General features: G+C 42.7%; 1 protein-coding gene across 1 annotated transcript in view; it reads left to right on the top strand.

The window, feature by feature from the left end:
- Cd38 (CD38 molecule) overlaps nt 1–12,922 on the top strand; it is a 48,411-nt gene extending 35,489 nt beyond the window's left edge. Inside the window, exons 3-8 of the mRNA XM_045161855.1 lie at nt 32–167; nt 4,088–4,176; nt 7,949–8,022; nt 9,892–9,984; nt 10,312–10,398; nt 11,965–12,922. Of these exons, the coding sequence (XP_045017790.1) occupies nt 32–167; nt 4,088–4,176; nt 7,949–8,022; nt 9,892–9,984; nt 10,312–10,398; nt 11,965–12,028 (543 nt within the window). The 3' untranslated portion in view covers nt 12,029–12,922. The remainder of the gene's footprint in view (nt 1–31; nt 168–4,087; nt 4,177–7,948; nt 8,023–9,891; nt 9,985–10,311; nt 10,399–11,964) is intronic.
- The last annotated feature ends 992 nt before the right edge of the window (nt 12,923–13,914 follow it).

The following is a 13,914-nucleotide window of genomic DNA, read 5'->3' as shown; positions in this document are numbered from 1 at the left end:
TCAATAATAGATTGTGTTCATTCTTTCTTAGACTCTCTTTTGGAGCAAATCTAAAGATCTGGCCCATCAGTACACGTGGGTCCATGGGAATATATTCACCCTGGAGGACACTCTGCTGGGCTACATTGCTGATGACCTCACATGGTGTGGAGACCCCAGTACTTCTGGTAAGGAAGTGAGCATGGGGAGGGCTCAGGATGCATGGGGATGGGGCCTTGGAAGGTCAGTGTGAAGGAAGGGACTGCGTGCACTCACCCTGCTGTCATCTGTGCTCTAAACAACAACTCTGGCCAGGAGAAACAACAATTCCCAGCCTCTTGAGAAGTTGACTTCAGCTCTTTGCTCTCTGAGTAGTGACCAGTAATGTTTGTGGAAGAAATTGTGTGGTAATAAAGAAAGCAAGAGAGAGAGAACCAGGAAAACCAAACTCACCTCATGATGACCCACTATTTTGGTAGCCTATCCAGTTTCATAAGATGCAAGCTGGTGTACAGAAAATGAATTTGGTCTCTCAAGAAAACATCAATCCATTCATGAAGGCAGATCAGATCCCTTGTGATGTCAAACTCCTCTTAAAGGTCCCATCTCCTGAAAACATTACACTGGGGCATTAATCCTTAACGTGAGTCTTGGTGGGGAGTATATTCAGATCAGAGTATTATTTCCTAATGACATTGACATAAGATGCTCCTAAATTCATTTTATCTCTCACCTTTTATATTTTCCCTCCCCGCCCCTCCTCTGCCCTCCTCTTTTCTACCCTCCCCTTCCCTTCTGTGGTAGTTTGAATAGAATAGATGGCCCCCAATATGTTCAGTTGTTTATTTGTTTGTAGTTTGCATCTGCATCCACCTGACTGGAGGCAGTGTCACTGGGTGGATCTGAAGGTGTGGTGGTGGGTTTCAGATTTCAATCTAAAAATATGCAAAGTGTGCCTAGCAAGAGTCCCTGAAGTGTGCTGTGCCGTGTGGCTCTTTTGGCTTTTGGCTTGTTCTTCTCTGTCTCTCTCTGCTTGGTCCTGTGAAGTCAGGCCATCTTCTTCTGCCATTTATGGATCTTCCCCTGGATCTGTAGGCTTCAATAAATATCCCTTCCTCCATAACTGTGCCTGGTCTGGAAGTTCATCTCAGCGAACCTGAAGCTGTCTGCTACACCTTCTCTCTTGCACCTTTCTTCCCCTTCTCCTTCCTTCCTCTCTCTTTCTGCAGAAAATTTCCTTTAACCTTTATTATTTCATTCTGCATCACATTGTTCATGAACATAACTTTGGGTCACTGTTTCTTTTAAAAAGTACTTTTTAGGGGCATGGGAAAATAGAAAAGTCCTTGAAGTACTTGCCTTAAAAGCATGAGGACCTGAATTTAGATCCCCAGATCCATGTAAAGAAATATGAGCATGGTGAAACATGCTAAATAATACCAGCTCCGAGGAGTGGAGATATATGGATCCCTGGGGCTGGCTCTCAGCCAATTTAGCCTAACTAGGCCACTTCCAGGCCACTAAGAAACTGTCTTTAAAAAAAAATGAAAGTGCTCAGTGCTTAGTGCTCAGTGCCTAAGGAATAACATCAGAGATTGTTCTTTGGCCTCCAAATGCTTACACACACACACATGCACACGCACACACACAAATAGATTTCAAGTTAAAATTATAGATACTGAAAGTATACATATGGTGTGATGTTTTGACATAAATAGACTTGGTAAATTGATTACTACACTTGAGCTAATTAACGTTGTCATCTCTTCACAGTTGCCATTGTCTTATAATGATCTTTTTTCCTTCCTTCCTTCCTTCCTTCCTTCCTTCCTTCCTTCCATTCTTTCTTTCTTTTGCTCTTTCTTTCTTTCTTTCTTTTGCTCTTTCTTTCTTTCTTTTGCTCTTTCTTTCTTTCTTTCTTTCTTTCTTTCTTTCTTTCTTTCTTTTGTTCTCCTTCCTTCCTTCCTTCCTTCCTTCCTTCCTTCCTTCCTTCCTTTCTTTCTTTCTTTCTTTCTTTCTTTCTTTCTTTCCTTCCTTATTTCTATCTTTCCTTCTTTCTCCTTTCTTTCTTTCTTTCCCTTTTATAGCCACTCTATTGCCCACTGAATCCACTTGCCTAGTAGTACATCTTTCTTTCTATCCCATCACCAGTGCCTGAGTCCAGAAGAGTAACAGAGTTTCCTTCTTTCTGGGATGGTTTTCTCTTACTGATCACTCTTAGCCCTTCAGATAAGCCTCCACCTGATAAGTCAGTGCGCTTCCACAGTGAAAATATGACTGCATACACCTAAAGCATAGCAATTTCTCTTTTGCCTCCCGGGTAATAATCCACATTCTTTGGTCCAGCAGCTGTATTTAATGTGCACCAATTTTCTGCTTTTCACTTCCACTTCCGCAGGTAGAAGCTCATCAGGCTGTCTCACAGTTCTGTGCCTCTGCACTCCATCATCAGGCTGTCTCACAGTTCCGTGCCTCTGCACACCATCACCAGGCTGTCTCACAGTTCTGAGCCTCTGCACACCGTCATCAGGCTGTCCCACAGTTCTGTGTCTCTGCACACCGTCATCAGGCTGTCCCACAGTTCTGTGTCTCTGCACACCGTCATCAGGCTGTCCCACAGTTCTGTGTCTCTGCACACCGTCATCAGGCTGTCCCACAGTTCTGTGTCTCTGCACACCGTCATCAGGCTGTCCCACAGTTCTGTGTCTCTGCACACCGTCATCAGGCTGTCCCACAGTTCTGTGTCTCTGCACACCGTCATCAGGCTGTCCCACAGTTCTGTGTCTCTGCACACCGTCATCAGGCTGTCCCACAGTTCTGTGTCTCTGCACACCGTCATCAGGCTGTCCCACAGTTCTGTGTCTCTGCACACCGTCATCAGGCTGTCTCACAGTTCTGTGTCTCTGCACACCGTCATCAGGCTGTCCCACAGTTCTGTGTCTCTGCACACCGTCATCAGGCTGTCTCACAGTTCTGTGCCTCTGTACACACCGTCATCAGGCTGTCTCACAGTTCTGAGCCTCTGCACACACCGTCATCAGGCTGTCTCACAGTTCTGAGCCTCTGCACACACCGTCATCAGGCTGTCTCACTGTTCCGTGCCTCTGCACACCGTCATCAGGCTGTCCCACTGTTCCATGCCTCTGCTCACACCGCTCATTAGGCTGTTTCACATGTCTGTGCCTCTGCGCACACCCTCTTTGCTTGTGGCACCTTCGCTTTCAAGTCTGTCTGAAGATTTTTCTGAATTTTTTCCTCAAAGCAAAATTCAATATCAAATTTTCTTGGTTGTTCTGCACAACCCTTAACCCTAATCTAGGCTGACCTGGAATTCACTCTATATTCTTAGGGTGGCCTTGAATTCACCGGGATCCTCCTACCTCTGCCTCCTGAGTGCTGGAATTAAAGGTGAGCGCCACCATGCCCAGCTCCAAGTTGATCTTTCTATGGTCCTGTGACTTCAGTACTTCATGTGCTATGTGAGACTGGGATCCCTTATCATTCATATTTCTATCCCCCAGATGTAACATGAAGTAAATGTTAATGTCTTAATGCAGATAACATTGGGAGCAGTGATACAGCAAGTATGTATGCATACTTTGTATCCTGTACCTCACTAAAGGGCCGAACCCAACTTAGTGGTGAGGGGCACCAACAGAAAGTCTTTGAGACCATCTGAACCCAAAGTTAGAGTACTTATGGGGGAGGGTGAGAAGTACACTCTCTACAAAAGTAATTGCCAGGAAGTAGAGCAGCAGTTGGCATGAGTACCCCCTCAGGCCTTTCTTTGCCTCTGAGTGTTCCTGGACTCTGGGGTTGTGATGGGTGCTGGGCTCTCTAGGGTGAAATTGTGCTGCCATTTCCCAGAACAATGACTCAGAACCTGTCACTGTGTTCCTATCTGGGATCCTGACGGTAAGGTAAGGACTTGGAAGAGATTCAGGGGCACTTAGTTAAATTGGGTTGAGATGTGCCCAGTCACTAGCCTCCATCTTGGCAGTGGTGCCCCTGGAACTGGTTCCTCTGTGATTAGACAGCCAGGGAAGAATGCAGGTCCATGATTCACTGTTTTTGATTTTAATTATTTCTGATAAACTATGTGTTTTAGAAGTGAACGAGCAGTCTTGCCCACATTGGAAGAAAGACAACTGCCCTAACAATGCTGCCTCGGTGTTCTGGAAAGTGGTGTCCCAGAAGGTCAGTTCTAGTAGTGAAATTCTAGAATTTTGACAGACGATGTCATCCCATCAGTGTTTGGTTTAGCTCTTCTTGGGTCACTGATCCTTTTAGGAGTGAGAATATGATAGTCTTTCCTGAGAAAAAAGTTTACAAAACAAAAATTTCCTTACATCTTCAGGACATTGGAGAAGTCTCCTGTGGAAGAATCTTAGGCTTGCCCATCCATTGCCCCTGTTTGCCAGGAAGCTAGCTTTCGGTTCAGCCCAGTGACCCGGCACTAATTAGATGCCTAGAAACCTCTTAATAATCTCACTTATAGATCGCTGAATGTATGCTCAGATTTTTACATGAATTAAGAACTCCAATTCTTACAAGAACCCTACAAAGAACCATGAGTATTATGCTTACTTTGCAGATGGCACAACAGAAGTGCAAGTAAGCAAGTGATCCACTAAATGTGCAGTTAGTAAACAGCAGCAGTAGTTCATCCCACTTTGTGGGCTTCCAGCACCAGTCTGAGTTAAGACAGATCAGCACTCTTGCCCCATCTACTTCTGGCCTCACTTGAGGCTATGTGTACATTTTTGGTTTTTCTCATTAGTTGCATCTTTGCAAGTGGTCAAGGAAAAAAAAAATCTCCTTTACAAGTAGAATAGGAATGAAAAAAAGAATGAAAAGAAAGGGAAAAGAGGGAGGAAGTACTGATGCACTAAGTCTGAGTCTTCAAAGTTAAATCCAAGGTGTTGTAAATGCACATGTCATAGTCCATTTGTGCTGTTATCCCACAAAGAAGCTAAAGACTGTATAATTTATAAAGAACACTGATTTATTTTGTCACAGTTCTGGCACCTAAAAAGTGATCATAAGTCAAGTACCAGTAGATGTGATGTCTCCTGAGGGTTGTTCTGTGCTTCTATGGGGACCATGTTGCTAAGTCCACACATGTCAGAAAACAGAAAGGCAAACACTGCCTACCTATTTTCCCTGAGCCTCTTCATAAGAGCATGAATCCTATCCATGTGAACAGTCGTCCTCAAAATAAGTATTGCATATTCTCACAGTGGAAGTGAGGTGGCTACGATTCTCAAATAAAATGACTTATTCAAGGTCATTGACTAGTAAATAGCAGAGCTGAGAGCCTGGGGTGGGTCAGCCCTATTCCAATGCCATACTCTTCCACTTCATTATCAGAAACTGCTTAGTACTTCTGTCTCTAAGTGGGAGGTCTGAAGGCTGAGTGGTAGATCAGTAGTAGAATGCTGGCCTAAAGGGCTCTTCTTTACCTCCTTATTCATGCCTAACCTAATTCCTACACTAAGAGGATTCGGTAAACCCTGGTATACTGAGATAGGGAAGTAACCTGTGAGTTAAGTGAGGGGTCCACAATTTAACTTGAGAAATTTACCTAAACATTCCAACCTTGAAGTTCTCCGTTTGTCAAATGGAATTCCAAACATGCCTGTTCCATACAGTTATTGCTTTGCTTAAATAAAATACCACTCTCTGGTTAAATAACTCAGAATACATCCACTAACAATATTGTTGAGGTCTTATTATGTGCTGTGAAAACCGGTAACCCTGTATATTTTTGTCCACCTGCTTTTTCTGAGAATACTTCTATTTGCATCACCATTGTGTGATATGATTTAGATTCATACCATTACTAAAACCTTCTATAACAAGTTACATTTTTTTTCCTTCGTTTTTTGACATAGGGTCTCACTCTAGCCCAGGCTGACCTGGAATTCACTATGGAGTCTCAGTATGGCCTCAATCAAACTCACGGTGATCCTCCTACCTCTGCCTCCTGAGTGGTGGGATTAAAGGCAGCTCGAGTCACATTTTATAAACACTAAATGTTTTCTCATGTTCCCACTCAGCCTTGTTGCTAGGAGTATAATAGTGAAGATGGCTGAAGGCATCCGAGCCACTATGGTACCTCTACCGTTATCTTTGCCAGATGCTCATGGTTGCCAATGGGCTTCTTTTATCAAACTAGTCCTTTTCTCTGACAGTATGGATGGCTTTGCTTACTGGTTTGAGTACTCAGCTCACTCTGTTTCCAAGTAACATAATCTAGAGGTAATCAGCCCAATATTTACCTCATGGGGCTTTTGAGAAGTCTGCCTGGGAGGGTCCACGTTGGCACTCTGTATGTGCTCTTTTGAGTCAGTACTTGTGATTAGTCATAAGGATTGGACCTCTGACCTCTTCCCTCACCCCCACCCCCACCCCCTGCATGGCCAGACAAGCACTGGACTTCACAAGTCAGTTTCAAATCTTTCAATGGTACTGACATCACCTGGCGAATAAAGCCCAGATTCCTTGAAGTGTGAACTAACCTTTCTACCCAACCTTAGTATCCACTTAAGTCTGCCCAAACACTGCTGCTATCCTGGGATCCGTCCAGGGACAGCTACTTGCACTTTCACACGATGGAATCTCACCCACTCTTTGGGACATTGCCTTTGTGTCCTTGTGTGGCACTTTCTCATTTCTTTCCTAGTCTCTAGCACAGAGCATTTGCCCCTTCTCCCTCTCCCCCCACTTCCCTGTCTCTTGTCCTGCCTCAGATTTTTACTGGCTGCCCATTCCATGCTATGTACCTTGTAACCAAAAGGCACCCAAGAACCCAGATGCATCTGTGAAGCCAGGCTCTCGTTTCTCACAGAGCTTTTGGTAGTTGGCCAAACTGATATAAAGTTCATCAATATAATGTGATATAATCAGGTTGTATGCAGGATGCTGTCAGGGGGCGTAGACAGCCACCTGAGTCCCAGAGGTCTGGGTCTGTCTTCCAAGGAATCCAGCTTTGTTCACATCCTTTCCTGCGCTTAGCAGAGATAGAGCTGAATGTTGGTTGAATGAAGACACAATACTCCTTGCTAAATTATATTCCTTTATCCAATCAACCCCTTTATCGTGGTGCCGTACCAGACTCAAGGTCACTGGCTCTTGAATGAGTGTCTCTTTCCATCATGTTCGCCTCCTTTTACCCTTGGCTTGTCCACCTTGCTCCTGCTAAAGAAAATGTAACATCTACATATACGTTTTGTCATTCTGGGATTGAGTTACCTCATTTAGTACATTTTTTTTCCAAATTCCATCCATTTCTTAGCATATTTATTTCATAAATTCATTTTATTAATAGCTGTGTAAGTCTCCATACCACATTCTCATTATCCAGTAATCACTTGATGGGCATCTAGGTTGATTCCATTTCCTAACTATGGTGGACCTTAACTCTTGATGCTTGTATGTATGTAAGTAAGGGAATGTGAGACCATGAAAAGAGAACAAGAGGTAATGAGAGGAGGGGAAGGGGCCGACGGAAATGTATAATATGAAAGCAGAAAAAGACTAAGTTGGAGGGAGGGTACAGTCACAGAAGAAGAAAGGAAAGGGAGAGGAAGGAAACCAAAAGATCTGCATGAAGATGCACAATGAAACCCAGTTCTTTGTATTCTGATGTAAAACTGAAAATTCCGAAAATGCAGCATGACACCAGGAAAGTACTCTCATCTTGTTCTTCTAGTGACATTCCTCTTCCCTCTCTCGACTTGCAACTTCTGCACCACTTATAGATTGGTGTGACTTCCTCAGTAACACTTATTTGAAGCTAAATCCCTCCGGTGGCTTAGAATGAAAGTTGGTTAGACTAGGCAGTCCCATGCTGATCATGAGGATATCCTTCCTCCCTCATAAGCCAACACTAAGTGCTCTGGATGGAAGTGCTGTAAGGAGTGATAGTTTGCACGTTTGGGAATAATAGTGGCTTTTTTTTTTTAAGTTTGCAGAAGCTGCCTGTGGTGTGGTCCAAGTGATGCTCAATGGCAGTCTCAGTGAACCCTTTTACAGAAACAGGTACTCACCTCCTTGTGTCATACTTTCCCGCCCCACAGTTCATCCCTTGAAAGAATGTGCTGTTCATATTTCAGATCAGTCTAAAAAATTTTGGCTACGAAAGGTGATGCTTTGGTATTCTTTGGAGAAATTTTTTGGTAAATGTTTAGTCTAAAATCCTTTAGTGCTCCTGCGGGATACAGAACTGCTTCCAGTTAATGCTTTGACTTCTCAGCTGGCACTCCCACTGCGCTCCACCCTCCCACATCTTCTTTGCCCATCCATGACACCTGCTTCCCTTTCTGTTCCCTCTGTCTAAATCCTCACTTTCTGGAATAACAGGCTCATTTTTTTCTGTCTCCTGCGAAGGGTGTGAATCTATTTCAGTGGTGCCAGCACCACTGGGACCATCAGGAACCCTGCTGGGCTCCTGACCTTCATCATCTCATTGCGGGCATTGTTAGCAAGGCACCTTGAAGGTTAAGAGTGGGGAATCCAGACCTCTTTATGTATAACCTGTCTGACCTTGGGCAGGGCACCTAACCTTTGTGAGCCTCCATATATTTAATTGATGAAGTGATGCTGATATGCAGATGAACTGAGATAAAGAATGAAAAACACTGAGCTCTGTGTCTAACTGGACTACTGAATGAGTTCCAGCTATTATTTTCTCACTTGATCCTCAAGACTCACTCATGCCTTCTTTTCTGACCTCAATGTGTTATTTATTTTCTGTCACACTGATTACTGTTTGGCCTTCTCGATAAGAATGGGTGATAGGTGGGAGCACATAGGAACTTTGTGTAAGCACTATAGGTACCTCAAATTAATTTCCCCTCTTTTCAATTTGAATATTTAATTTTACAAAGGACCAGCTATGCTTTTGTCTTCTTCTGACCCCTCTTCTGTGGGTTTTCAGTGAAAGTGCCAGCACTCACAATTTCATAATCTGATATTAGAGATTCAAGTCCTTGTGGCAGGGGAGGCCTGATACCAAGAGAGAAAAGCCTAGAAGTGGGGTAAGACAGATAATCGGGGTCTTCTAGAGTGGGGCTTCTTGGACTGTACTGATCATATGACTCCCCAACAGACCAATTTGCAGATCAGCATGGGCTGAGATTCTATAGTTTTAATTCACTCTTTCATGATGTTGGTCTTAGAGCTACTGATTGAGTAGTCGTCGATTAAAAAAAAAAAAAAAAAAAAAGCAAATCAGCCAGGCATGATGGAGCACACCTTTAATTTCAGCACTTGGGAGGCAGAGGTAGGTGGATCACCATGAGTTGAGGTCACCCTGAGACTACATTCCAGTCTCATTCCAGCAAATTCCAGGTCAGCCTGGGCTAGAGTGAGACCCTACCTTGAACAAACAACAACAATAACAACAACAACAAAAAAATCAACACTAAGGTACAGTTAAAAAATCTTACCTTGGGACTGAAGAGATGGCTTAGGTGGTTAAGGTACTTGTTTGCAAAGCCAAGGGCCCAGGTTGAATTCCCTAGGACCCATGTAAGCTGGATATACAAAGTAGCACATGTGTCAGGAATTTGTTTGCAGTGGCTGGAGACCCTGGTATGCCCATTCTCTCTCTCTCTCTTTCTCTCTCTCTCTCTCTTCCTTTCTCTGCCTGTCTCTTTCTCTCTCTCTCTCTCTCTCTCTCTCTCTCATAAATAAAAATAAAATATTTTTAAAATCTTACCTTGACAATATGTCAAGTAAGGGTCATGTTGAATGAGAAAAAGTGGCTGTTTCTCAGGTAAGTCATGGGTCAATTCCAAATGATAGATTCTACCCAATGGTGGCTAGCCTGCTAGATTTTGACACGAGGTATGGATGCCCCCAGATTTAGCTTGGGGTTGACAGTGTTATTTGTCTCTTCTATTTTAGCACTTTTGGAAGTGTGGAACTCCTTAATTTGAATCCAAGAAAGGTTCATACTCTTCAGGCTTGGGTGATGCATGACATTGGAGGAGCTACCAGGTATATGATTACTTTGTACAAGAGTGATGTTTTATCAATGAGCCCACAAAAGAATCCAAAGTCATTAGAATACACAAGGAACAGACTGGATAGGGAAGTGAATGAGGTTTGCTGTACATTCACCCCACCACACAGCCTCTTCATTTGATCTCCACAAGGTGTGATGCTTGGTTTATACTGGCTGACCTGGGCGCTCTGAAAGGTGCACTTGGACTTCACTTCTATTCCAGGGTTGCATTTGGGAGCAGCAATGCCAAAACAAAAATTAAGGCTCAGAAAATGTTTGAAAGTTCCTGTTATTATAACACTTTCTTCTTTCTTCCCCAGTAACTCATGCTCCGGCTCGTCTCTCAATGAGCTAAAGCTGATAGCAATGTCAAGGAACATTACATTTGTCTGCCAGGATAACTACAGGTGATGGATCTCTTCTGGATTAGATCGCTTCCTGCCAACTACGTTTTACCTTCCCCTTCTGTTCTGAGGGTGCAGGGGTCCCTCTTAGGCTTCGTGGTTGTCTCTGATCTTCTTCCAAACCTAGCTTAGGTTTCCCTAGCCACTGTGCCCCTTCCCCATCTTCTTCCTTTTCTCTCTCCTGCCAGCCTCAAGCAGTGACTTTGGAGACCCTGGAGGCTGCATGCTTCTTCAAGGCACATTTCCTGGTTTTCAGGGTAACCTAACACACTTGCTGGGTTTCCAGGAGCAGAAGCATGTTTTACCTAGTTTTTTCTCTCAAGTTGTGTCAGCATAACTTTGCATATAAAAATTTCTTAGTTATATCCCATGTATAAATGCCTAACATTTGGTAAATTTCTACATGACAGTTGATCAAGATTAATCTCATCTGTTTTGAGAAGCACCTTTGGAGATTTTCATATGTATAATAGCTTAGACCAAGACTAATGCAGAGAGCAAAGGGGTTTCAAAGTATGGAGAAGCTGAAGTTCTGGAATATTTTCCGGCCTCTTCATGTCCCCATCATATCACAAAGGCAGAAAGATAGATATAAGGGGCTGTCACAGATGACTCATTTCCCAGGTGATTTGACTTTCCCATCAGTCAACTGGCTGCCACCTAGAAACTGCCAGAAAAATTCCATCAGCATGCTACAGCAATGGGGAAACAATGCAAAAGTTACTACCAAGAAATCTTGTAGACATGTGACCAAGCTAAGTTGTTCAAAAGTATTTTAGGGCTGGAGAGATGGCTTAGTGGTTAAGCGCTTGCCTGTGAAGCCTAAGGACCCCGGTTCGAGGCTTGGTTCCCCAGGTCCCACGTTAGCCAGATGCACAAGGGGGCTCACGCGTCTGGAGTTCGTTTGCAGAGGCTGGAAGCCCTGGCGCGCCCATTCTCTCTCTCTCCCTCTATCTGTCTTTCTCTCTGTGTCTGTCGCTCTCAAATAAATAAATAAATAAAATATTTTTAAAAAAAAGTATTTTAGAGAAAACTTTAGAAATGTGGAAATACAGACTCTGTTATCTCACACTTATAAAACAACAGCCATTTACTTTGCCAGTTAAATATTTATATAAAGTTTTCTCTGTGCAAAAGATACATCATGGTCACCTACCAGTGGCCCCCAGGACTCCCAAGGAAGGTGTACAGTCCTGTGTGGCCTCTCGCCCTTTGACTTCCCACAGGACATTTCTGAAGGGCAGAAAACAAGTTATCCTCAGCCAGTGTGGGCTCCCTGGTCCAAGTGCCACTTCTGCTGCTATGATCATCAGCTGTCACATGTCGGGGACACTTTAAAGCCACCCGCACACTCCTCAGTATTTCTATGAAACTACATAGACTACACTTTCCAGCTACTTCCTCCTGGGTTAGGCTTCTCTCAGTGTTGTCCTTGAGCAGAGGCGTGCGTGGCAATGCTTAGAAGTCAATTTTTCTTTTGTTGCTAAGAAAGGACCTTCTTACCTTGGTGAGTTGACAACAGATGCATTGTTTTGCTTCTTGATCTTCTGTTTTACTTTCTTCTTGTAGGCCTGTCAGGTTTGTTCAGTGCGTGAAAAATCCTGAGGATTCGTATTGCATCTCTGATGTCTGAGCCATGGTTGAATAGATCTTAGATGGCCTGCAGAAGGCCAACATGCATGACTCAGAAGGCAAGCTGGGAGAGCTGAAGATTTCTGGGCAAGGTCTCTGTCACTGCATCAACATTGGAGATGAAAGCATTTCCCTCCAAACTACTACAATGAACTGCGTTGTCAGCATAGTTTCTATTATGTCCTGCAAGTATTACAAAAAAAAAAAAAAACCACCTATGTACTGTTTAAAGTTAGAATTCAAATTTTATCTTATTTCATTTTAACTTCTTCATGTGGCGCTTTTACGTTGTTGTGCATTGTGTGTATTGGTCACATCTTTTGTGGGGTGATGGGGATTAAACCAAGAAACATTCCAGCACAGCTGGAAACATACTTATTGAAAATGACTACACAAAACCTCTCTTGTTAGAACTTGCAAATGAAGAAAATGAAATGTTCAAGATTTTCACAAGACACCACATTTTCAAATTAATGGCATTGTTTCATGATGTTATGTATCCTTCCTATAGGTACTACAAAATTCATGGCTGTTATGGGGAAAGTGTTCTGTAGGATTTAAGCCATCTAAGTACTTGGTGCCTTTACTCCAACCAATTTTGCAGAGCTATTTTTTCATTCTTTTTAAATGAGAAAAGAGCTCAGAGAGATTATATAATTTGTCTAATGTCATACATTTAAAATGAAGGTTGTAGTTGAATTTAAACTCATCGCTGTCCAAATACAAAAGATATATGTGAGAAACTTCTTTTTCCAGGTCTTCAATGCCAAGCCGACAGTAGCTTATGCTCTATCCCAACAAAAGTGTGTTGGATGAAAATGATTGCAGTATAATATGCAATGTGATTATTCTGGGTGGTTTCAAAACAGACTAAATTTCCTTTTTTTTCCCCTTCCTTCTAATGCTTAATAAGCAGTTACAATATACTTATTCCTGACTATGGAAAATTTTGTTTCTTATCTTTTTTTCTTAGATCAGCCTTGCTTTGGATTTTACTCATCTTGCTGATCTTTTTTTCTCAACTAATAAATTTTAGTTTTATTTGTTTTTTATTTTTGATTAATTGGGCTTGTCTCTTTATTTTTAGAAATATAGAATCTCTTTTAGTTTTTATAACTATTAACAAATTAAATCAATATTCAATCAAATAATTTGCTTGATTTGTTGAAAATAGCATAAATGTTGGAGTCAATTATTTCTGGGTTTATATTTGGCATCATATTGTGGTCTTAAACAAAGTACTGATCCTCTCTGGACCTCAACTTCCTTGTCACTCAAAGATTATTAATTTGTCTCATTAAAATGTGGTATTGACCAGGCATGGTGGCACACATCTTTAATCCCAGCTCTTGGGGGCCAGAGGTAGGAGGATTACTGCAAGTTCGAGGACTACATAGTGAGTTACAGGTCAGCCCAGGCTAGAGTGAGGGCCCTCCTTGAAAAAAAAAAAAAAAAAAAAAAAGTGGTATTAAAGAAAATGGCAAAAAATAGCAGCCTAGTAAAGAACTTTGACTATAAATGAGTACTCAGCTAATCAGGGCTCCTTTCTGCCTCATCCTGGTTGGTAATTCAGTTCCCCCAAGAGCCTTTGCAATGGAAACCATGGTAGACATTGCAGGGATTCCTCACTGGCATCAGTTTCATCAAGGCATCTGTGCATGGGAAGTGAGCCTTGGCTGGCCAGGATTAGGGTGGAGGGAGTGTTTGGAACCAGCTCTGATGGAATCATCCCAAGTTTCAATTAGTTCCACCTGCAGAATGTCTTCAGAAACAGGTCTCTGGGGGTTTTCCATAGACTTCCCTGCCTTACTGTCAAGTCTGGTTATTGGTTTCAGGACTCATTAATGCCCTGGCTCATGAGCCATGCTTGAAATAGCTGTCTGTGTC

The sequence above is a fragment of the Jaculus jaculus genome, chromosome 11 (assembly GCF_020740685.1).
Source record: "Jaculus jaculus isolate mJacJac1 chromosome 11, mJacJac1.mat.Y.cur, whole genome shotgun sequence".
Classification (NCBI taxonomy): domain Eukaryota; kingdom Metazoa; phylum Chordata; class Mammalia; order Rodentia; family Dipodidae; genus Jaculus; species Jaculus jaculus.
The sequence above is the reverse complement of the archived record's forward strand: the minus strand, read 5'-3'. Positions and strand labels throughout refer to the sequence as shown.